Source organism: Ixodes scapularis, unplaced genomic scaffold (genome assembly GCF_016920785.2).
Source record: "Ixodes scapularis isolate PalLabHiFi unplaced genomic scaffold, ASM1692078v2 PGA_scaffold1__304_contigs__length_218370807, whole genome shotgun sequence".
In the NCBI taxonomy this organism is placed as follows: Eukaryota; Metazoa; Arthropoda; class Arachnida; order Ixodida; family Ixodidae; genus Ixodes; species Ixodes scapularis.
In genome coordinates, this window is record NW_024609846.1 from 99,611,434 (window position 1) to 99,636,328 (window position 24,895).

Sequence of the window (24,895 nt, forward strand, 5' to 3'; positions counted from 1 at the left end):
TGTAACACCGTTTCTCGTGAGACTATAGGGAGTTTTCGTAGACCGCGTTTCCCCATCCGCCAAGCTCTCCGCAACGAAGAAGCCGCTACTGAGCCTGCGCGCCGATGGCCTTTACTGTTGAGTTCCGGGGATCGTAGCGAGTTGCGGAGTGCGTTGCCGGACGGCGAAAACCATCTACGAAAACACCCTTATAGGTTATATGTAAGCCTTTGCCGAGAGACCCCCAGCAACAGTGTATCGTTTTGTCAAAACATGCTTCGTGGAAACACGAATTGTTGACACCTTATCGAAACACTTCTCGTATTTCACGGAGACACGTTTCGCCGACGCTGTGACGTTTCGTGGAAACTCAATTCATTTCGTGGCCACATCTTCTTGCGACGTTTCTTCAACAATGATAGTTCTGCCTAAAAGTGGATTTCATTTGGTTAGTGGCTTTGGTGTTTAACCGTAATTTTGTTCGCTGTAAGTAAACCGCAACTAACCAGCTGCAGGTGGTCCCGACGGAGCGAAAACCCCCTGCTTTGCTCCGCTCCGCTCGGGGAAAATGGATTCTATTAAAGGGTCTTTGTAGGAAGTTTTAGTAGGTTCTCTTGTAAGGCCCGCTACCGCTACGGGCGCGCGCTTCAGAGCCTGCATCGATGTCGCAGCGCGAGCTCTCGCTACAAATAGCGTGGCCTGAAACACGATCTGTTAAAACTCTCTATACTCTGTTTCCCACTTAGCGTGCAACGCTGTCAAAGCTGCCGGCGCGAGCGTGGGGCTTGATCTCGTTGATCATTTACACGCGTTCTCGCGCACAGGAAACCTCAGACGAAACCACGCGCTCGCGCCAGTAGCTTTGACAGCGTTGTATATTAAGTATGAAACGGAGTATAGTAGATCGTAGGCTGCGTAACGCGGGCTCAGCGGGCGCGTGCTTAATGCATGCTTCGAAGTGACGGCACGAGCTCCTGCTAGCAAAGCGGAGTTCTCACGTTCGATCTACTAAAGATAGCTAAACGTCCCTATTCTCAAGGCTGGTTCAAAAAACGGTTACGTTCGCATGCAACCGTAACGACCGAAACGACCAAAACACCGCAACAACCGTGACTCGTGGATTGCTTCGCGGAGCTACCCCTTGCATCAAGTTGCCATGCTGTGTACGGCGAACACTTGGCACGGTGACTTTGATGTTCCGGTCGTTTCGGTTGCTTGCGAACGCAACCAACGCAAATGTGTGAACCAGCCTTCATGCTGGAGCTTGCGCCAAGTTTCGTCGGACCCGCGGCCAAGGGTTTGGCAAGTAGCGAGCCGAGAAACTGAGAGAGAGAGAGAGGAGAAGGTGAAAACTCGCGGTGACGTCAGAACGCCGAGGTCTGGTTGGAATGATTAGCGGTGGACCTAAAACTAGCTGCCTTTGTCTCTATTGCCGTCGTTGAACGCGTTCGAATGCGAAAGTTAAATACCGGACGCCGGCGTTCCGCTTTCTAAAGGCTCTGTTATACTGTGATGTTGAGCGCAGCGAACGTAGGGGAGCGCAGAACGTGGGCCTTTGATTGGCCGGCGAGCAGAACCTCAATACCTGCAACCAACCAATATCGCTGTCCGCTACGCTCGCCGCGTTTGCTACGGTTGACGTCGGAGTATAGCAGAGGCTAGACGCGTACGACGAGTGCAGTGGAGGCAAAAGCAACTAGCTTTGAGTCTACCCACAAATCATTCCAACCAGAGCTTGGAGTTCTGATGTCTCCGCGAGCTCCCGTGTCCTCCTCTCCCACAGTTTCGGCGCATAGGCTACCGCCAGGATGCCGGCGGTCGAGGCGATGTGCACGGAAAGAAGCTGTTGACGAAACGTCTCAGGGTGTGTCTACCAAACGAACACGGGTGTCTTTCGATGATACAAACTGTGGATAAAGCGTCGCTGTGTTGACAAAATGACCTGTCGATGAAACGTCGTTCGGCGGCCTGACGGCTACTGCGTTGCGAGCTGCGTGATGGGCCTAACCTCGTGGCGTGGTGCGTGCACAGCCTGCGTCCAGTTCCTGATGGGCTTCGTGCACAGCCTGGCCAGTACGAACAAGCCACTTGGCAAGGCCTACGTGGGACTCTGGCCCTTCGTCCTCCTCTACACCACCGAGGGAGCCGAGGTGGGCCTCGTCTTGACTACTGTATTGTTAGGGAGAAACGCCATAGCAGAAAGATGCAAGTGGAAGTATTATCGTAAGAGCGACGAGGGCGATCTCTGGGCTTTCAGCGTCCCTGCCAAGTAATCGCGCTGGTGCAGGGCATGCATCGTTCTGAATAGTCTGCTCGTTCACGCAATTCAACTTGACTCGCGCAAAAAAAAAAAAAAAAAAAAACACGAAACGTAAATTTATAAACAACACACCGTTCCAATGTTTATATATTTTCAGCCCAGCGTGCAATCATCAGAGTGTTCGTCGTTGCGGAAAGCGAGCAAAATAAGCGCGATATACGCCCTAACGCCGAAAATGGCACATGCCCAAGGCCCTTTTCTTAAGCCATTTTATAACGCTTTGAGTATACTTGAGGACAACTTTTTGTAACAATGAAGAAAAAGCTATGAGCCCCAGGGGGCTCGCGCAGATTGAGCACCGATGAAAGCTGTGCATGAACACTTTTCACTTCTGAAATTCCAAAGAAAGTTGTAACTCGCCATCGGGGGATGGCGAGTTACTCTCAGACCTCCAACTGTATTTTCCCAGTTTGTGAACGCTAGAGAAAATAACGTTGCTCATGTGTTTGTTTATACTTAACGCGCCACACAATTTCAAACCGAAGCCGCACAGCATGGCCGGAGTCACCATATTAACATGAACTCAATGCGGCTTACCTTTTGCCGGTCAGGTTCGGGTAACAAGAGAGGGATGGTAGGGGGAATGAAATAGGCGAGCGGGCAGTTCGCACAAGAATAAGGATAACACACATGGATGCTTCTTCGTTAATACATTCAACCACCGATTTCATCTTATTTTAATTTATTTATTGACTTCAATTTCACCCAAGAGTTAGGATGCCCTTTACGGGTACCATATGTGAAAAGCATGACCCTCGTCAGCTTCAAACACAATGAACATACAGGCAAATATAAAATAAAGGAACAGGATTCAAAACGCATGGGTGGAGTTAAGTTATTGGTTTTGGTATCGGGTTGTATTTATTTTTTGTTACAAACTGCTTTTGAACTGTTGCTGGGGAGCTTAAGGTTTTCAAGTCGGACCTCTTCGAACTTTGTGGGCAGCTCGTTCTGTTCTTCCCCGTACTTTCTCTACTGTCAAACACAAATGAGCGAGAAACAATCACAAAACATCATCGCCTTTTAAAGAGGTTTTTTTTTTTTTTTTTTTTTTTTCGCATTTGAGTGTTTTAGAAGTTGGGCTCCTTGACCTGCACGTACTGTTTCCTTCTGCCTAAGATTCAGTTGGTCTTACCTCCTGGGCTACTTATTTACGTTTTATTGCTCTATTTACTATTTTTGTTTTATGTGCCTCATTTGCGGAAATTATAGACACCATTCTTTATTAGGGCATTGCCTTTTATTTTTATAGAAGAATAATTGTAGAGCACAAGTATCAATCTATGAGAACCAAATGTGGAAATTACTTGAAACTGAGAACAAATACTACACGTTGCCCTTGAATTTAGTGCTTAAGTACTTCCTTTCGAACTGTAATGGTGGTTGTAATAAATACATTTTTGCCACATTATTGACAGGTATTTCGCCCATTCTTGAATTACGTGCGCAAGCTAAATACATCGAGAACTTCGGACACCTATCGGGCAGGAGATCGAACTATAGGGGGCGCTTTATCGAGCTTGTTGTCCCCACTGCCCGGTGTTTACTTACACAGCATAACCAAGAAATCGAAACTCGCCGAGCACGGTTTGGGCCCTCCGAATCGTCGTCTTCGATTTCTGAGATAAAAAAAAAAAAAAAAAGAAAAAACGATACAAAAATACAGTTTGTTGTCCCCCCACGTGGAGCGCACCACTAGAGGCGTAACTGTTCGACCTCCTCCCATTACATGGTTTGCACTGACGTCGCATCAGCGGCAATAGAACCATCGCTATATTACCCAGGCATCAAGGAGACTGCAGGGATTGGTGTTCCACGCGCCGCCCGTGTTGTCCTCAGCAGTAGTAAATTTTCTAAAGCGAAAACCTAAAAAAAATTGCATCTTGCACGCGCGTTCGTCAGCGCTTTATTTTGGTTATTTACTTCGAATATTCTATACGGAGAAGGCGTGCGCGTGTGGCGCATGGAACACCAATCCCTGCATTCTCCTTGATGCTTGGGTTATATAGAAAATGGTCTAGCCGCAGATCGCGCGCCCTCTACCGCATACATTTCGCGCCACCGAATTTGTCTGTCGCGTCAGGAGCAAGTCGAGATGGTCACCAGAACGATGCGATGACGTAACGTGCAAGCCGTGCATACGAAAATAAACTAATGAAAAGGTGAAGAGGAGGGCGTGCGATGACGTCAGAGTGCCGAGCTCTGATTGGAAGGATTGTGTGTGGACGCGAAGGCTAGCTGCCCCTTTGCCCCTACCCACCCCTTCCGATCAAAGCGATCAAAAACGATGTCCGCTATCTGATCGGGGTCTGTCCTTTAAACGACGAACGCCACACCCGATGCGAGGAACAGACGACTCTCTCGTTCTCTTTGATTGCGCGGAGACGCCATGAGCAAAGGAGTCAATAGTTATGCGCCTACCATTCCAATCAGAGCGCGGTGCTCTTATGTGACCACACGCTTTGATATATTCCTTCATTGTTTTAGTTTCTCTCCGTACAGCTCCTTGTGTAGTACATTTCATCGAAACTAATACAAGGGCGGTGGTGTCTATTTTCTAATTCGTTGCTGAAACGCAGGCCCTGCTGAAGAGCACGACGGTGCTGAACAAAGCACTTTTGTACAAGCTGCTCAACTCGTGGCTTGGCACTGGCCTCCTTACCAGGTACTTTCATCCGCGAAGCATTGAACTTGGTGGGGTACAAACTGAGCCAGTAGAAGAGCCTTCCTACACCGTTGGCCAGTAGTAAGTTTAATACCCCTATCGCACGGGCATTCCGTATGCCGCTTCGACCAAGAGCCACGAGAATTGGTAAATGAGAGCTTGGCGAGTAGGACGTGCGAAGTCGAGATCGCGAGCTCATTTGCATACTCATTCTAATTACATTTGACTCAATTCCACTTGACAAGACCTTGTGACAAGGGCATTAGTATAATTCCCGCAAGTCCGTTTCATTAGCTAGTCACTAGTCAATATATAGTATGCTACGACGGTATTTTTTAGCAGCAAGCACTGTGCATACTTTTCAACTAGAAATTTCTAATGAAGGCATGTGGCTGCTCCGTTTCCCTCTAGTATGGTGAAAGAACACCGTGTGGCGAATTGTCGAAGGAAGGTATCTGCGGCGAGCAAGTGTTCCAGAAGTCGTCTTCGGCGCGTCGGAACGTAAGGAGAGACTCGCGTATCAAAGGCCAAAGTAGAGAACGCACACACGTGCCCTCGTTGTGTTAAGGTCGGGGCAAACGGAAGCACGTGGGCAAGCTTGGCGAGTAAACAAACGCAGGAGGTGCGCAAAGAGCACACGAACTTGTGAGCCGTTTAGTTTTCACATGTGCGCAACATTACGCTGGCATCCCGACAGTCTGGAGAATACGGTTAATGAAAACTTTAGGCAGGCATAGTTGCGCGTATTTCATTCTGAATATCGTGGCCGTAGTGAGTGATTTGGAGTTTCTGTTTTCTTGTGACATAAAACCGCTGATTTTGTTTAGAGACATTGAATATAAGTAGGGTTCCGTATTTTCAGATAAATCCGGAAAACTCTAAAGAAACATCCGCCGGTAAATATTTCGTCAATTGAGATTTATTTGATAACCTCCCAACTTCGATGCACCAATGCAAAAAAAAAAACAAAAAAACAAAAAAGACCCTACTTTTAATTAAATCTGGTCAGCGCACGAGGTCAACGGCCCCGATGGAAAGCCACGCTATTTTTTTTTTTAAATATTTCCCACTACTGACAGTAGGAATCTGCGGTTTACCTTATCAAGGTTCGTTTAGGACAACATGACATTTTAGGCCAGACTTTTTGTGCTTCTTGGAGAAAGGGAGGGTTGTGTTTTTGCAACATCGAAGGTGGATTCGACAGAGCGCACAAGAAAGGAAAACAAAGTAGAAGGGGCACACAGGACAAGCGCTTACTCACAACGGAAGTTTTTATTAAAAAGAAACACCGAAGTTGACAACAGCATTTCACAGCATCATGTACAATTCAGCACGTGTCGAGATAACACATCTTTTTGTTATGCAGAAGTACCGGGGTTTGGCTTACACATTGCCCAGTCCCTTCCTTTTTGATCGCGTAGACCTCTAAAATGTTTCTAGTCACCTGATCTCCACCCCTCCCCCCCTCTTCCAGGATTCCGAGTCAAGAGGTCCAGCGCGTCAAGAGGTTCAATATTGGACCTCCTGACGCGTTGGACCTCTTGACGCATTGGACCTCTTGACTCGCCGGAGATCTATTGACTCGTTGGACCTCTTGACCCATATTGGATCTCTTGACTCGCGCCTCGATGTTTCAAGAGGTCCAATGCGTCAAGAGTTCCAATATTGGACATCTTGACTCGTTGCACCTCTTGGTGTGATGTACGTACAATCAAGAGAAGTAAATAAAGTACAAGCAAAAAAAAAAAAAAAAACTACGAGGGCATTTAAGCTTTTTCTTACGATGTGAGAATGCGTAAGCATTACCTTTGCCTGAGTTATGTCGCCGCAACGGATAGCGCGCTAGTTTCACGATCAAGAGGGCCAAGGTTAGAAACCAAGGAGTGGATGATCACGTGACCAGATTTCTTTTAAATTTCAGTTTGGTCATGTGACAAGAGAGGTCACGTGAGCACAGATATTTTTAATATTTTTTTCGGTTTGGTTACGTCACCAGATAGGTCACGTGACCAGAGATATCACGTGACAAAATAGGTTAAGTGACCAGATTTTTTTTTATTGTGTTGGATTGTGTTGGACAAGTCACGAATTTGACGACGGATTTTGCCGACGGTTTTTCGCTGACTGAGCCAGGTAATGCTAACACATTAAAAAAGCAGACAACAGAATGAGGCGGAGAAGAAAAATGTCGAAAAAATAGCAAAAAGTTAAGCAGCGAAGACTTCAACACCGCAGGGGGGATCTGACGAACACGGCTTTGATTCATCGTTTCAGGCCGGTGATGTAATCACTGTTCGTGTGTATGATCCGTAATTTGCTTGGTTTTTGAAGTGACAGATACGACGTGCTGGGCTGTGGAAATCGCATGCTAGGCACTGGATTTGTAAACTTCGGAAATCATTGTTGTTGCAAACTGTCAAGCTTATAGCAACATTGGTTTGTTGAGGACCTGCAGCCCTGCAGGGCTGTGTGCCTTCTACCCCTGACCACAAAGTCGTAAATCTGCATCTCCCGTGTTTCTCTCCCCCGCGAATATCGAACAGGTCAAAGGAAAGGTCTTAACATTCCACGATTTGAGGTGGCTTTTTTGTTTAAGTAGTGTCTACTTCGAGGGCTTCGTGGTGTCTTACTCTGTACATGTCTTACGGCGCATTTTGTCCAAAAAAAATTGACACCCGGGTTTAAAATAATTGTAAAACTACTTTGAACACATCTTTCGTCACATACGGAAGATATGTTTATAGCTACGTGCTATTTCGACGTCTACCATCACACTAAAGTACTATTCCGGTGTCATTTTTAAAAGTTATAATAATTGTTTTAATTGGTTCACGTCTCGTCAAAATAGCTTCCTTGATATTTTGAAGTCCTTGGCCTTCGAAGAGCTTGAAGAGACAGTTTGACCTGGCGCAGTATGGCGTGTAAAGTTAGTTATTTCTCTGTTCGCCGTGGCCTAGCACTGGGCACACTAGATCTATCGGCTTCAGAGATCGACGCTCTTTCCGACAAAAGAAGTTCTTCAATCGACTTCAATCTCTATAATTCAATTTTCTAAAAATAATTGAGCAACTAACCCAACATCTTACAATTCCACCTGACTAACACATCGCGTAGTTTTGACAGCATTCGCGAAAATAAAGACCAGTAAAGGAGTTGCATATCGCTAGCATAAGTATTTATGGCTGCTCCGTGCTTCAGAGGAAGTCAACGGCCCGGAATAACCCGCTAGCTTGCACCGGTCATATCATCGTTTCAAGGAGGCAATGCTCGCGTTTATTTGCAGCACTTTATTTGACGCTAAGTGGCGTAATTTGGGCTCGTTTAAAGACGCCCTCCAATGATTTTGAAGCTCCTTTTCATGATCTGTTATTTACCTCTTTAGTGATTCGGTGAATTTAGTGAATAAAAACTAAAGCATAAAATAGTGGCGCCTCATATTTTTAATAGGAGATACGATAACCCGGGGCTAAACAAAGTTACCAACGGAAGTGTTTGCGATTACAAATACTGAGATACATGAAAGAGAAGGCTATACCCGAGATGGGGGCTGAGGTACATTTGTATTTTATATCTCGGGAATTTGAGAGCCACTTCTGTAGAAATGGCACAAATGTGTCCTAGAGCACAGATGCTAAGTTCTACAAGTCCAAGATATGTCACCAGGCGCTAGCCATTATTTAACACTGGAATACATATACATTGTGGCAAATAGTCTTTTTCTACTTGTCACCAATAGCTATGTAGTAATTGTATTGTCCAAAATCATTCAAATATGTCATACAGTCAGTAGCCGTCACAAGCAGCCCCCCCCCCTCCCATTAATAGCAATATAATTATAAGCAGAGGGTCGATATCACATGAGTGAATGACGGGTCGATATCACATTACGGGTCGATGTCACAGGAGTGAATGCCGTCTTAGCTAACAGTGAAATTTGAGCGAGTCGACGTTTGAGCGAATAACGGGGACGCGTGTTAACCCCCCCCCCCCCCCCCCCCCCCCCCCCCCCCCCCCCCGCTGCGCTTACACCGCTTCGCGGCGACAGTCTGCGGCGGCTCATTACGAAAATGTGAACCCACTTGTCTCACCCATAAACGCCACTTCGCAGCGGCCGACTGTTCGCTAAACTGTCATTCGGTGAAACGTGGGCGTTCGCTAAAACGTCATTCTATCAAGTGAGTGCCTCCCCCCTAGTCATACTGTTGAAGCCATGAAACTCGAATTACTTCCATCTCGTCATGACGCGCGGTGGTAGCATGCATAACGAGCGGAGGTCGATGCCTTTATAGGTGCATTAGGTTTTCATAGCGCAAAACATTTCTAAGCTTCCCAGAAAAATATATAGAAACCGCTTGAGTTCGTGCAACCGGTAGCCTCGAGATTCGGCGAGTGTTATTGGATTTTATCGGGTTTATCCGAAAATGCAGAAGCCACATTGGCGATATTTATCTGTGATCATTTTTTTCCAAGTTTGTACTTGGGACCATTAGTTCCGGGACCATTCATTCCGGGACCATTTATTCCGGGACCATTTGTTCTGGGACCATTTGTTCCGGGACCATTTGTTCCGTTTCCCGAAAATTTTAGAAGCCTATGCGATTAAAAAAGATACGAAATGCATTAGCCAGGCCTCGCTGAATTTACACAGCAAAAAATTATATTTTTAGACACGTGTTGATTGACCTATAAATTGTGTTCAATGTTGCTGATTCTTTTTCTAAATTGAAGTTCAGCTGAGAGTTAGCGCTTGTCCTTCTACTCTGTCACTGTTTTTGCGCGCTGACAAAAAGGCAAACCCTATCGTGAACTTTGAATTTTTGGCAAAAAAAAAAGCAAATCTGAAAAACATTTCTCTCTTTGAAAACGCGGAATCCCATATTTAACTTAGCCGAAGACAAAAAATAAACTCTGAAAACACGGAATCATAAATATAACTTAAAGCTTTCTCTAGTTAACATGTTTTATGATTTTTATAATCAACTGGAAGCTATGATATTTTTTAGAGTTTTCTTAGGCTAGTAGTAAAAATAAGTGGTGACAAGGGAAACGCAAGGTCGGATCATTTTGGGCACATCTTTTCAATCTTCTTTTTATCAGACGTATGTCTTGAAGAACAAAACAAAAAATTCAAGTTTCAAAATTTCGACTTCTGATAACAACGAATATAGACGCTTTGCACACGCTCCAGATAACAGCCGCCATTGCTGACCTTCTCTTGTCTTACCCAGATGCCGAGCTAGTGAAGCGTGCGTTGACGAGTCTTCACAAGGGCCAGTGATGGGGAGGAGGACACATTAAAATCTAAAATGGTAATAATCTGGCCTGCGGTGGTAATGATGAAGCGAAGTAAGCGGAATAAAAGAAAACAAAACACTGAAGGTCGGTTATGGCGGTGCCCATTATCAGCGGCTGCAAAGCGTCTGTACAGTTCGGTTCTTTTCCAAGGTGCGCCAGATATCCTTGTTTGGCGTAACACCTAAACTTCTAGATCTAATTAGCGCCGGTTCACTGTGTGACCTGGTGAGCCCCCGTATATCTATGTTTATTGTATGTAATACTAAAGACCAATAATAATTTCGTGCCAACTAACGGTTGCTTCCGTGCAGGCAAAACGTTACGCGGGTGTTTCTCTTAACAATACTCTGTTGACCCTTAAAGGTGCATTGAGGAGTTTTCTGGGATCGCTTAAATATAACGATAAGTCGCTCTGCGGGCTCTAAGCATCCTAGAAATTAATAAATTATGACGATGCGCGGTCGATTGTCTCGTTAAAAAAGCAGTCAAAGATCGAAATTATCTCCGGCGATTGGAGGAGCATTGTGCCGGCAGCCAGGGCGGCATGTGACCAATGAAAACGCGACATTTCGTTGAGATTGCAAACGCTGTTATTACAAAATCTGTATGCCTTTGTAGAAGATAGAAGGAGGTAAGAGCAGTAGAAAAATGTTATTTTTCGCGAAGAGGAAACATAATACAGCAAAATCGTCTCAAAAACAACCAACTTTTTTTTTTTTTTAATCGTTTCCGCGGGAGTGATGTGTCCGGTCTTCAGCTCTTGAGTGCTCGAGCGCGCGGTCTCTGGGTCGAATCGTAGTCCGGACTGTACACGGGCAACGAGTCGCGCGCATTCGAGATATCGCTCCGCGGTTCCACCGGTCGGAGGCGCAAGGATCCTTCACTCACTATTGAGTGACAGTGGACCTGGTTTCGGAATATGCTCCCTCCCATCGCAGGAGATGACCTCAATCATCTCCGGCGATTTTTAGAGGATCTCCTGAAAGCGCTGTAGATTTTTAATAAAATCTACAAAAATGATCGTTTTGACTGTTTCGAGCGGATTTTCAGGCAATTTTAAAATTAACGTTACTTAGAAGTAAAAAATAAAGAAAAAAAAAAACTCCCAAAACGTCTGGTAGTACGTATTAGAGGTTTCTCCAACCTTGATTTTAAGACAACGGCGAGAAGACTACATGTTGTAGTATTTGCTTATTTATGTATATAGAGTTGACAGGACCATTTCGTTCGGGGGCCATTATGTTCGGAAGTATTTTGTCCTAAACCCTTCAGAAACAGCGTTTACGATCGCAGCCCTCGTTCCAAATGGCGCGGCCGCCGCAAGCTCCTCACGCCAGCGTTCCACTTCAAGCTGCTGGACGAGTTCCTGCCGGTCATGACTGAGCACGCGGACACGTTCGTGCGGCGGCTGAACGGCCTGGGGGACCGGGGTCCCATGAACGTGGTGCCCCTGATGTCCGGATGCACCTTGGACATCATCTGCGGTACTCTTGCCAGAAGGAGACGCTCTGCTCGAACATCGTACATAGGACACGTTGTTCGCTGCACGCATGATGACAGAAGGGTCTGCGCACACGGCTCACGGGGGTTGGATTCTCTTCGTGTACATTCGTATGCTTCAAACATGTCTGCACTGCAAAAAAAAAAAAAAAAAAGTTTTATGACCGATGTGATAGGGTGGTCATATAAAGAAGAGAAGGCCTCAGAGACTGTCCGCAGACTGACTTTTGTATAATGTATTAGCTGTACGACCGCTGCTTTAGCCTCCCCCCCCCCCCCCCCCGCCCTTGTTTTTTACAGTTTGACATTACTTACAAAATCCACAGCCCAGCGTGCCATATCCACAGCGGGTGTGTTTGTGGCCTCGGAAGGCAAGTAAAGTACGCGCCGTATACGCACGATCTCTGAAGATGGCGCCTGCCGGAAGAGCATCTGCCAGCTGCCGTAGCGAGGCTTTGCGCGTATGGCGCGTGCCTTGATTTACTGCATAGAGTCCAGCGTGCAGCTGAAAGCGGGTCAACCTTCAGTTCATCCATCAGTTCAATCTCGAATTCAACCTTCAGTTGAACAAGTATTCACCCGACTTCTTTTTTTGATAGCGTAGCGTCTCAAGCCTCGCTTCATTCGGTTTTCATTGACTCCGTTCTTATCGTTCACGTCGCAAACACCAAAGCTCAGGAAGTCTGAAATTAGCGCTCTTTTGTGTTGTGCTGCAGAGATCTTTAGCAGTGTCGGCAAGACACAAGGTCAACGCTGTGTGCTAAGCTGCAGCACTCCGCCGCCCCCACCCCTATTTCGGCATATTGAAAATGATTGACCTGGCTGACCTGTTTACTCCCTTTTATTTCTCTTAGCTTAAATGAGGATGACAAACAGGGGTGTATAATGATAATGTGTTTTATTTTCGGTATCCTATGTATATCTAAGTTTTTCTCTTTCTCTTTTACAGAAACAGCCATGGGAACATCGGTGAACGCTCAGGGAGATGAAGGGTCTCCCTACTTCAGTGCGCTTAAAGTGTGAGGGCTTTTCTTCCCGCTGATCACAGTCAAAAGCGACTTGCTAAGTAGCTGACAGGATGAGAACGGCAGTTTTCCCGCCTCTAGCGCGAGCTCCCTATAATAGCGAGTTTTCGTAGATCGTTTTCGCCGTCCGGCAAGGGACCTCCGCAACCCGCTACGATAGCGGGAACTCCACAGTCGAGGCTATCGGCGCGCAGGTGCAGTAGCAACTTCTTCGTTGCGGAACGCTTAGCAGAGGGGGCAGCGCGGTCTACGAAAACCCCCTAATACCTCCGACATTAACGCCTCGGCGTCTCGCTCGCTTCGAGCGTGCACGCGCCGCCAAGGACGGCAATGAGCGCAAGCTGGAGGCTCGTCATCTAACCGCTCATTCACACTGGAAGCGGATCCGTGTTCGCAACGCGGTTTCGAACGCGGTTGCATGAAGATCCAGTACAATTGCACGCGCATTTGACGTCATGAATTGCGCGTGCAATTGTACTGGATCTTTATACAACCGCGTTCGCAACCGCTTTGCAAACGCGGATCCGCTTCCAGTGTGAATGGGCGGTAAAGGAGACTCCACTGTCAGTGGCTACAGGTCATAGCTGCTTTTATTTTCCCACAGCGCTCGTTCTGAGCGTCTGAGTGTGTGCGTGCACGTGTTTGAGTGTTCCAGCGTGTGTGCATGTTTGAGCATGCGTGTGCTTGTTTATACGTGCATGTGCGTACATGCACTCTTGATCTCGTTCCACATAGCTCCCACATGAAACTGTGTTCCACATATTCTATGTGGAACTTCCCCATATTTTATGTGGATCAACAAATGTATGGAAAACGCCGGTTTTCTTCGCTTAGTTTTTGCTTTTTTTAAGTGGAACACGCAGGTCTTATGCGGCCTTACCCGGCTGCACTTTCGCGCCAATCTGTTCCAGTTAAGACCTCAAGAAAGTGCTTTTTTGTTTGTTCTTTTGTACTTTTGTCGCGTTCTAGTTAGAATCCTTTGGCGGCAAATACGTGCATGCCGAGCAGAAACGAGACAAATAAACCATGTACAAATACACACCAACGGAGGCGACCAGCGTTCAGAGAGGCGGAGGCAAGACCAGCAAAACACATACAAAAACGGGAACCTGATGACCACGTTCTTCCTACGACTAAGTAAATAGTTCCAGTGAAGGCCCTTGCTTTGTTTAGGAGTTCCTGTGGTATGAATCGAGCGGTTCGAGAGTTTTGAAAGCGGGCATCGCGCATTGCTACAGGGTGAGGAACGTGTTGCAGCATGCAGCGCGTTCGCGCTCCCACGCGCCACCGGCGGTTGCGGTCGTTCCGTTTCGTTGATGGGACGATGGTCACCACGTGAAGCGAATCCGCCGACTTCGCATTTGTAACAGGCGACTGCGGTGCATGATGCGTTTATGCTGTTCGACGTTGAGTATTTCTAACAGCTTCACTTGTGATTGTGCTGTGTGATCTCAGTGATCTCGGATTACATGATCAGAGTTCCATGTTCGCTTCGTAAGTACCCGCTTTACCCGCATGAACCTTTTGGGTGAAAGGACGTTTCTTCTGTTCTTGTCGGTTTTTGTCTACGATCACCGTGGTGCTTAAAACGCCGTTGGTATGGGTATTAGCATTATGGTTTCTTATTCGAGGCGTGGCTCAGTTCAAGCGTGTTTCGCAGTTTTATTCGCGTTCAACAGAGCAGTTTCACTTTGGGGAGGAAGTGGCCGAGTGGGCTAACGCGCCTCAGCCCGGAGCGTGGACCGAAAGCTTGCGCTGGGAACCTCCTGGGTTCGAGTCCCCGCCGCCCCGCCCGTTTCGATCTGGATGAGTTGTGTACCGGCACGCGTTCGTCTAATCACTACTGCGTGATGCACGTTAAAAATCCCAGGTTAGCGGTTGTACTGCACTGGCTAAATTTCCCATCTACAGCTAAGAGATCGATTACCCGTCGTAGCGTATCTCCATCAAGGCTGTATAAACATAGAGAGCAAAGAAATTTTTAGTTTCAGTTTGGCACAATTTTTCGCGGAAGTGGTTGGGTGTTGTACATAACCATATTATAAACTTTTGGATAATGTAAATCACTTGTGTTACTTTCTTTTGCGTCATTTTACTCTTGATATTGTAACAACCGTAAGTGTAGGACACTCAATGACAAGGGTTAGGGATACAAAACTTTCTGCTGGCGGAACGACAGTCCGGTTACCGGCCTGCCTCCCGAGTCCCGACTGCCTCGTTCCAGCGGCGAAACTCGCCAAACCACTTCCCTCCTCCCTCCGGCCCGGGGGACCTCGTCGCATGCACGGTGCACGTGTTCAGGAACCGGCGGGCCCCCAAGGCCGGAGCGAGTCGAGCCCGTCTCCGCTGTGACGACGACCGGTTTTAGGGAAGGGGAGCACAGCAAGCGGCCCGCCGCGTACCACCATCGGCAACTCATTTATTTTCACGCTACGAATTCCTCCCTGTTCAGCTGAAGAGGTCCAAATCTCAGCATTAACATCCGCGACACACACCAAGAATTTCACGCACATAAATTATACACCAAAGAAAACACCGCAAGCGCAGCATCGGAACACACAAGCACTTCATGCCAGAAGAAATAAGCGGCAACGGAGGACTTAGTGCACATACAATTGTCACACCTGACCCTTCCTTTGTTCAAGTCTTGCACTGCGTCGGAGTCCATGATTTGCAGGGTTTGTGGTCACTGTACTAGCACTTTCACTTTGAGCTCTCGACGGTTCCGGAGTGTTCGGTACGTCCACGGCATCAAAGAACTCGTCCTCCGAACTCTCATCACTAGCTTGGTCAAGCCCCGCCGAGGCATCCTCCCCAATCTCACCGTCCCCGTCGGGGTCTCCCGGACGCTCGTAGTACGGTTTTAGCCGTGCCACGTTCACGATGTCCTTCCGGCGCCCGGTGCGGTCGACGATTTCCCAGTTGTTCGCTCCGGTCTGGCGCAGCAGTCTGAAAGGTCCATGGAAAGGGTGCAGGAACTTCGTGGTCCGATTGCGTTTGCGGATGGGCGTCCGAATGTAGACCAGGTCTCCTGTGCGAAAAGTGGCCTCCCTTCTGCTGACGTCATACCTCTGTTTGTTCTTCCGCTGTGCTTCCAGCTCACGAGTGGAAACAAGCTCTCTGGCTCTTTGCCACCTCTGCAGCACCTCTTGGTTGCTCGGGGCCCGCACCTCGTCGGACTGTACTCCTAGTGCCGCATCAAGGGGTAGCGTTGCCTCTCGTCCGTGCAAAAGGAAGAAGGGCGTGAACTTCGTCGTGTCATGCACAGAGGTATTGTAGGCAAAGGTCGCGTATGGCAGAAAACGGTCCCAGTCCCGATGATCAGCCGACACGTACATGCTTATCATGTGCGAGAGAGTGCGGTTAAATCTCTCGCACAACCCATTCGTCTGCGGGTGGTAGGCAGTGGTCCGGTGGTGATTCGTGGCGGTCAATCGGAAGAGCTCTTCTATCATATCCGCAACGAAGTGCCTTCCCCTGTCGGTGATCAGGCTTAGGGGAGCTCCGTGTCGAAGCACGACGCGCTCCAAAAAGTGTGTTGCGGCGCTTGCCGCTGTCGCATCGGGAGTTGCGACCGCCTCCGCCCATTTGGTATGGTAGTCCGTGATGACGAGAACGTAGCGATTGCCATCAGTCGTCCTGGTAAGGGGCCCCAGGAAGTCCATCCCTACCTGCTGAAATGGCTTGGGGCTAGGCGGTATCGGCTGTAGCTTTCCTGCAGTCATCAAGGGTGGCGTCTTCTTCGTCTGACAATCAGGGCATGACCGCACATGGCTGCGCACGGCTCGAAACATCCTCGGCCAGTAATAGCTCTGGCGCACTCTCTCCCAGGTCCTCTTGACTCCCAAATGCCCGCTGGTCAAATCATCGTGGCAAGGTAACAAGACTTCTTTACGTAGCTGGCGGGGGACAGCCAAGGCTGACCGGAACTTCTCGAACCCTCTTGCCCGGCGATACAGTGCTCCATCGAGGAGGTGAAAGGCCCGGGCAACGCGCTTGGTTTTCGCTGCGACGGGTGCCTCCGGCTCTTCGAGGTGGTCGATGAGCGTCTTGAAAAAGCCATCCTCTCTTTGAATTTTTGGCACGTCGATTTCTCGCAAGGCCAGCAGCGGGTGCTCGCTCTCATCGTCGTTGGTCTGCTACTCTACTGGTAGTCGTGAGAGAGCGTCGGCGTTCATGTTCTTTCTGCCCGGGCGGTGCGTCACGGTTGCGTTGTATTCCTGCAGCAAAATACTCCATCGGACGAGTCTTCCGTTAGGATTTTTGGCATTCATTAGCCACGTCAGGCTAGACTGATCCGTGATAATCGTAAAATGGCTTCCGAAAATATACGGCCTAAACTGTCGGCACGCGTACCCAACCGCGAGGCACTCCTGTTCCACCGTAGAGTAGTTCTGCTCCGCTCGATTGAGATGTCGACTCACGTACGCCACCACCCTCTCCTGGCCGTCCTTTCTCTGAACGAGGACCGCGCCGATCGCATACCCACAAGCGTCGGTGTGAACCTCAGTGGGCAAGTCGGGATCGAAGTGACACAAAATGGGAGCCGTGGTCAAGCACCTCTTCAGAGCCTCGAATGCCCGATTGCAGTCATCATCCCAATGGAAAGTGACCTGCTTTCGCGTGAGGTCGGTGAGGGGTTTAGCGATGTTTGCGAAGTCACGTATGAATCGTCTGTAGTAATTGCAGAGGCCGAGAAAACTCTGTACGTCGCGCCTTGACCTCGGCACTCGAAAGTCGCTCACAGCTCTCAGCTTCTCAGGATCAGGTCGAACAGTCACTCCGTTGATCACATGTCCGAGGTATCGAATCTCCTCGGCACCAAATGTGCATTTGGAGGGCTGTAGGCGCAAGTTGGCCTCGTGGAGGGCCCCGAAGACGACCCGAAGATCACACAGGTGCTGCTCGATCGTCCTGGAGTAGACCACGATATCGTCCAGATATGCGAGGCACACCCTCCACAGCATTGTCGACAGGACTTTGTTTATCATGCGTTGGAAGGTGGCCGGTGCATTGCAGAGCCCGAATGGGACTACATTGAACTCGTACAAGCCTGAACTGCACGAAAACGCCGTCTTCTCCTTGTCCTTTTCATCGATGGCGACCTGCCAATATCCGCTGGCCAAGTCAAGCGTCGTGAAGTACCTTGCTCCCTGCAGGGCGTCAACAATGTCGTCGATCCTTGGCAACGGGTGAACATCTTTCTTGGTGAGCTCATTCACTCGTCGAAAATCAACGCAAAACCTCCAGGTATCATTCCGCTTTTTAACGAGTACCACTGGCGATGACCAAGGGCTGGACGATTCGCGAATCACGCCGTTCCGGAGCATCTCGTAGACTTGCTCCTGGATCACAGTTCGCTCATACGGGGAGTGCCGGTACGGGTTCTGTCGAAGTGGGGTCGCGCTGCCTGTGTCGATGCCATGAGTCACGACATGAGTCCTTCCAGGCGGAGAATCAGGCGATGCGAAGAGATGACTGTACTCACTCACAAGATTCTGCAGGCGTTCTCTTTCGCTTGGCTCCAAGGTCTCTCCGAACGACACGCCTTCCCTGGCTCCAGGTGTCTCCGAGGTCAGTGGAGCGGCGACGCCCAGCTGAACATCCGCGATAGGGATCGCGTTTCCCATTTTTGTGCCCTTAGCAATAAAAAGCTCAGAACCGCCAGGATTGGCCACTCGCACGCATCCGATACCTCCGGAAAGTTCAGTGATGGTACGAGCAATCACTGGACGCTGTTTAGAGTGGTTGCCAGTCGCAGGTTCAATCACGGCCAGTCCGTTCATGTCAGCTCTCACCAACACCACGGCGTCAGAGCGTGGCGGCATGCAAACCTCTTCGCAGCAGTATACGGGCGCGTCTCTGGTAGTGGTAGATTCATGACCGGTAAGCCCGAACTTTTGTCCCAGCAAATAAATGCACTTGTCAGGGAAATCCAGTACCACGCCCGCAGTGCGACAAAATGGCAGGCCGCATAGCACGTCGTGGTCAAACCCTTCGATTACGAGGAAACGCTCCCAAAGCTTGTTGACCCCGACTGTTATCTCAAGTTCAACTTCGCCTCGCGGCACTATAACTGCGCCGCTGATCGCCCTCACACTTATACCCGAGGGGCTGCCCTTTAAAGGGGCCTTGATCGTGTTGAGAAATCTTCCCGAAATCACATTAACTGCCGATCCCGTGTCGAGAATGAGAGACGTCTTCTCGCCATGCACTGTTGCCGGCAGCATAGCCAGGTGGCTCTTTGCGATAGTCGCGAGAAGTGGCTCACCCTTTGCTTCCCCGGGAGGCGGCCTTAGTCCCGGGCGGGTCCGTTTCCCGACTGAACGTCGCGTCTTGGGCAGCTCCTCTGGATATGTCCGACTCTTCCGCATTTAAAGCAGATAGGCTGCCCGTTGGCGGCGCGTGTCGTGCGCGCGGGGAATGTGGGCCTTCTGGCATTGTACTCGGTGAGCGGTCTAAGCACTTCGGTCAGAGTTTTGAAGAAGTTGCCCACCTCCGATTGCAGATGTGGCGACGACGTAACCTCAGGCGGTGGCGCAGACGGCTGTTGGTAGAAGCCCGGTGCTGTCATCCCTTGTGGCGTTGCTCCTTGGGGGTCCGAGAAAGCTTGGCTGGCTCGTACCTCCTGACTCGCGTGTTGCGACGGCCGAGTGTTAAATCCCGGGAGTGAATGGGACGGCATAGCCCACATATTATGTTTGGCCATCTCGCTTGCTTGGGTCAGACGCTGGAGTGTGCCGAGGAAGTCGGCCGTGGTCTGCGGGTTGGCCAGAACGACTCGTTCCAGCATTTCTGGCCTGAGGCCGCGGGTCAGCTGTCGGAGCTTTTCCTCCTCTGTCATGGCCTCGTTGACTCGAGCGCAGAGCTGGAGTACATCGTAGAAGTACTCTTCCGGTAGCTCCAACGGCAGCTGGAACCGCTGGCTGAGCCGCAGATGGGCCCACTCCCGCATGCTGCGGTTCCCGAAGGTCTCCTTGAGCGCTGCCTTCCACGTTTCCCAGGCTGTTGGTGCGTTGGTCCCTCGCAGTGTCGTGGAGTACCATTTTCGAGCATTTCCATCAAGAGCAACGCACAGGTACTGCTCACGGCGCGTTCCGTCCCAACCGTTGAAATCCCCTGCCCGCTCGTAGAACAGCAGCCAGTCGCTGACGTCATCTTCCGGATTGCCTTGAAACACCGGTGGCTTAAACATAGACCTGAACGCCGCAGCTCCCGGTGTTCCGGCTTCTGGGGTCTGGTTCGTGGCCATCGCCGCCGTGTTGATGATCCTCCCGCTCCGGAGAACCCGGGAGTCGGCCGCTCCTTCTAGGCCGTCCGTGGTGTCGATGGCGTCGACTGAAGGCGCCCCACCAGCTTTGAAACCGCTGTCATATCGTAGAGTTTGGACCTACCCCGCACCTCCACCACTTGTAACAACCGTAAGTGTAGGACACTGAATGACAAGGGTTAGGGATACAAAACTTTCTGCTGGCGGAACGACGGTCCGGTTACCGGCCTGCCTCCCGAGTCCCGACTGCCTCGTTCCAGCGGCGAAACTCGCCAAACCACTTCCCTCCTCCCTCCGGCCCGGGGGACCTCGTCGTATGCACGGTGCACGTGTTCAGGAACCGGCGGGCCCCCAAGGCCGGAGCGAGTCGAGCCCGTCTCCGCTGTGACGACGACCGGTTTTGGGGAAGGGGAGCACAGCAAGCGGCCCGCCGCGTACCACCATCGGCAACTCATTTATTTTCACGCTACAATATGATCATTTTATCAAGTTGCAAAGCGTGCAAAAAGAAAAAAAGAAATCCTTTTAAATGTAAATGGAACAGCTTCCCAGGTGTCATTATGGGAAGCACTGTTCCACATACTACCCTCAAAGCTTATCTGAAACACTGTTTCCCATAAAAGCTTTCGAATTGTATGTGGAACAGCTTTCCAAATGTCATCATGCGGAGCACCATTTCACATACTGCCCTGAAAGCTTACCTGAAACACTGATCCACATATACTATGGAGTACCTGGAACACTGTTCCTTAAAGGCAAGCGGAAAATTTTTACAATGTTGTTTCACTTATAAGTTGCCCATTAAGTGGAACGAGATCAAGAGTGTGCGTGTGCGTGAGCGTGTTTTACCGTGTGTGTGTGCGTGTGCATACATGTATGCGTGTGTGTGTATGTATGTGTGTGCGTACTCGCATATGCGTGTGTTTGTGGGTGTCTGTGTGTGTTTGCGAGAGATGCGTTTTATTGCTATATCTTCCTGGCACTCCTTTTCCTTTCAATCGCTTCTGCCTGCTTCCACGAATTTCAATGCGACATCGTGCATCTATGGCAACCGATCCTTTAGGTTGTGAGTGTCCCCGTCCGTCGCAGCTCCATAACTAAATATAGCCGGGAAACCCGATAATGTGTATACATTAGGCAGGAATTCAATTTCCTTGTTTAATTTAACGAGAAAACCTGAAGGTGCACAATGATACATTCTTATTTCCTCTCTAAATTTACCAGAAAGCGTTTTTCCGTTCAGTATAGCTTGAAACCCTGAATTTATGTATAATTAGACGGGAATTCAATTTATAAAACACTGCAGCAGACAACTCTGGTAAAGGCTTGGCATACTAAAAATTCATCAACACAAAAAAAACGTACGTTTTGTTTTGTTATGTTTTGACTGATCGGTTTATGTACGACGCCAACGTGCTCCAGACATTCGTGAGTCGTGTCCACAGAGAGGCCTTTTGTCACGCCTGAACGTCGTCTTTCGTACGATGTCTGAGCAGTATTACTCCGCTTTAAGGCTAGTTGACAATCCTCCGTCGGTCCAATGATTCTGTACGGCTGCCGCTCCCACAAGTGCAAGTCCCGCACCTAAAAAAAGCCTCCCTTTGGGCAATCTCAATGAGTGGTGTATGCGCAGGGTGTCGGGAGCGTTCATAACGCGCGTGCTCACTCCATGGAATTGGGTGGACGCCATCTACTTCGCCAGCAAGCATGGCCGAGATGTCAAGAAAAACACGGACTACCTGCACAGGTTTACCCAACGCGTGAGTTCGTCCTGTACGGCGGTTACTCTCGATTTGTTATGCGGCCATTTTAACGCGATAGCGTCGAGGAGCTCGTGCCGCGGAAAAGCCCATGTCGGTGGCGTGATGGAAAAATCCTGATTGGTCGATAGGGTCATGACGTCACAGCCACATCACCTCGCGCGGGAATTTCGAACGACCCACAACGCTCACGTGATCCGTGACGTCACGCGTGGAATGAAAGTGATTGAAAAACATCGCGTGTCATGCAAATTAAAGGTCGCCGGATGTGTCAAATGATTTCACTTTAGAAAGTAATTCAATTGCCCTCCTAAATAAAAACTTGAAGGATTGTAGGCAGGATTCGAACCCACGACCCTTTGGTCCTCGGCTCGAATCCCGCTGCTGACTAGGCCACGTTCGCCGCACTTCATGCTCACTGGAAGGAAGAGCATGAGAAGAAGATGAGAAGGCAATGCGAACGGGGGCTCGATAACGCTATCGCGTTCCACTTTTAAAAGCGAAGCTTAAGCGTCCTTCATTTTTTTTTATGGGAGTCAGAATCGTTTAGGAGACACACGTTTCATCGACACTGTGTCGTTTCGTCGATTCCATCACTTCACTGGCGGAAATTATAGCATGAAATATATCCGATGTGCTGAAAACACTGACCGTGCTCGAACAACTGGCTTGCGAAGATTAACCTGACGTGCATGCGAAGATTAAGTTAACGGGAAGGGTAACCTGATGCGAAGTAGTCGAGCGTGCTTGTATAAAGTTAAAACTAATTTAACATAACCTAACCTAATAATCTAAGCTAACCCAAGTTGACCAAGGTTAATCTGTAATTCTCATCTAAGCCAAGACAAGCTAGGCTGAGGCGAACTGTTGTGAAAGTAAGCTGTCAACAAAACGTCGCAAGGCGTGTCGATGAAACGAACGCGGGCTTTGTTTGATCAAACGATTTGTCGGTGGGAGATCGAAGTGTTGACGAAACGATCTGCAAAACATGATCACATCACCAACCATGTGCGACGGTGACGACAGCGATGTTTATCGCACAGAGAACAAAACAAAATGATTTGTGAGAGTAGGTTTACAGTTTCTCGGAATCGGACAGTGCATCGGTAAGCAGAATACGGGACGTTTTGGCAGGATTTACCTCTGCACAGCAACACTAAACACGATTTGACACAAAGTACAATTCCACGAACAGCAACACGTTAATTCCGACACCGGAAAGCGTTTTGGCAATGAGGTGTTCGGATAAGGAAAAACCGGAAGTCGAAACAAAAAAAGGGTCTATACGTATAGACATCAACTCAGGGATGACACCATACCTTTGGTGGTCGATAGTGGTCAGTCAAATAGGGTCACTTCCTTAAAATTATAGCCTTGCGTTTCAGTGAACATGTAATTAGCCAGAGCGCTGCATTTCCTAACGTGTCGTAACAAACTTGCGTTACTGAAATGAAAATTCCGTGCAGAGGGATCAGAAGAATGATCTTGTACAAAAGAACACGCTGACTTCTGCTGTTTGGCCACAGAAGTGGCAATGATCACCTTGAGGAATTAAGTAATGGGCCAATACAGGAGATTTTTCCACAACTGGTGCCTTTCCCTGACGCAATAAAACAAATAAAACTCGCTTTTCTTTTTTAGATTATCCGCACACGAAAGGAGAATTACGTGGAAACTCCAGAGATCGTGGATGTGACGTCGGAGAAAACGGCACGCGGTGTCAAGCGCCTCGCGTTCCTGGACCTCTTGTTGTCTTGCCATATGCGTGACCAACGATTCACAGAAGAAGGCATCCGCGAAGAAGTGGACACCTTCATGTTCGAGGTATGCGACCTTCGTTTTCTGATTCGAGTCTGTCTATCACATTTGTGCTTAAAATTTTTTGTCTCTTCATAGGTAACGAGACAGCCAGTCACTGATCTCATGTCTATTTGCTTGCGTTTGCCCGCTCCGTGAATGCGGCCACTGGCGGCCATTTTTTTGGTAGAGTTATATTACCTCTAGCCAGTGTACAGCTGGTGCAGCCACTATCCATCTGTGGTAGACAGCGTTGCGGCAAAAATAGCCGTTGGTTATATTTAGTTCTTGATTGAAATTGTTTGACGAAACATACTGTTGAAACCCAGCGTGAACGGTAGCTCGATCTTTGAGGACCCGGTGAAAATTTCACGAAATCGCAGCACCGGGGAAAAGCAGCACAGCACGCATCGAAAGTCGCATCTAAAGAAGCATCGAAAGCATACGCCGGTACTGAGTCTGCTTTCGATGCGAGCTGCGTTGTTTTCCCCCGGTGCTGCGCTTTCGTAGAACTTTCGCCGGGTCCTCAAAGATAAGGCTACCGTTCAAGCCGGGTTTCAAGAATCTGCATCGTCGAACAACCACGGTACAGTGTACTAGATGCACGGCTATTTTTATGGCAGCATACCGTCATAGCGCTGTCCGCCATATTACTATGATGGCTAGAGATAATATGACTCTACCAAAAAGATGGCCGGCCGTGGACGTATTCCCGTCCATAGGTTGAGCTGGTCAAACGCGATCCAGCAAATACCCATAGAGATCAGTGTTGCCAGTACTCAAAGCTTCCACCGGAAGCTCTAGTCTTTGGGAGGGACTCTAGTCGGATATAAAGCACCTTGATGTAGAGAGTTTTTAAAAGGTTTATGGGGGACAGCGCTTCATACCGCCGGTTGTTTGCTTGTCACCATCCAAACCGAAAGAAATCGAGAAAGAATTGTACGATCAAGTACTCTATGTCGTCTATCGATGTCGTACAAGAGTAACGGCACCAAACTAAATGCAGAATCCAGCTCCGGCTCAAAAAAAAAAAATAAAAGAAATACCGATTTCTTTTTCTCGCAAAAATATACTGCGCATCGCCGAACACTGATTCTCCGCAAGCGGTGGGAACCAGATGCCAAAGTTTCAGGACTAAACGTTTTCTGATTCAAAAGTCATAAGAGATTTTCTGAAATTTTCAATAGGAAAATGGCGGCGGACAGAGCCCTCGAACACATAGAGCTGAATGTAACCAGTTACCGAGAACGGACCCCATTTTCCCAATGACATTTTCATAAAATC

General features: G+C 48.8%; 1 protein-coding gene across 1 annotated transcript in view; it reads left to right on the forward strand.

The window, feature by feature from the left end:
• Nucleotides 1-24,895, forward strand: part of LOC8050681 (cytochrome P450 4V2) — a 97,050-nt gene that overhangs the window by 62,137 nt on the left and 10,018 nt on the right. Inside the window, exons 2-7 of the mRNA XM_042290864.1 lie at nucleotides 2,011-2,129; nucleotides 4,879-4,964; nucleotides 11,553-11,743; nucleotides 12,709-12,778; nucleotides 21,688-21,814; nucleotides 23,456-23,638. Of these exons, the coding sequence (XP_042146798.1) occupies nucleotides 2,011-2,129; nucleotides 4,879-4,964; nucleotides 11,553-11,743; nucleotides 12,709-12,778; nucleotides 21,688-21,814; nucleotides 23,456-23,638 (776 nt within the window). The remainder of the gene's footprint in view (nucleotides 1-2,010; nucleotides 2,130-4,878; nucleotides 4,965-11,552; nucleotides 11,744-12,708; nucleotides 12,779-21,687; nucleotides 21,815-23,455; nucleotides 23,639-24,895) is intronic.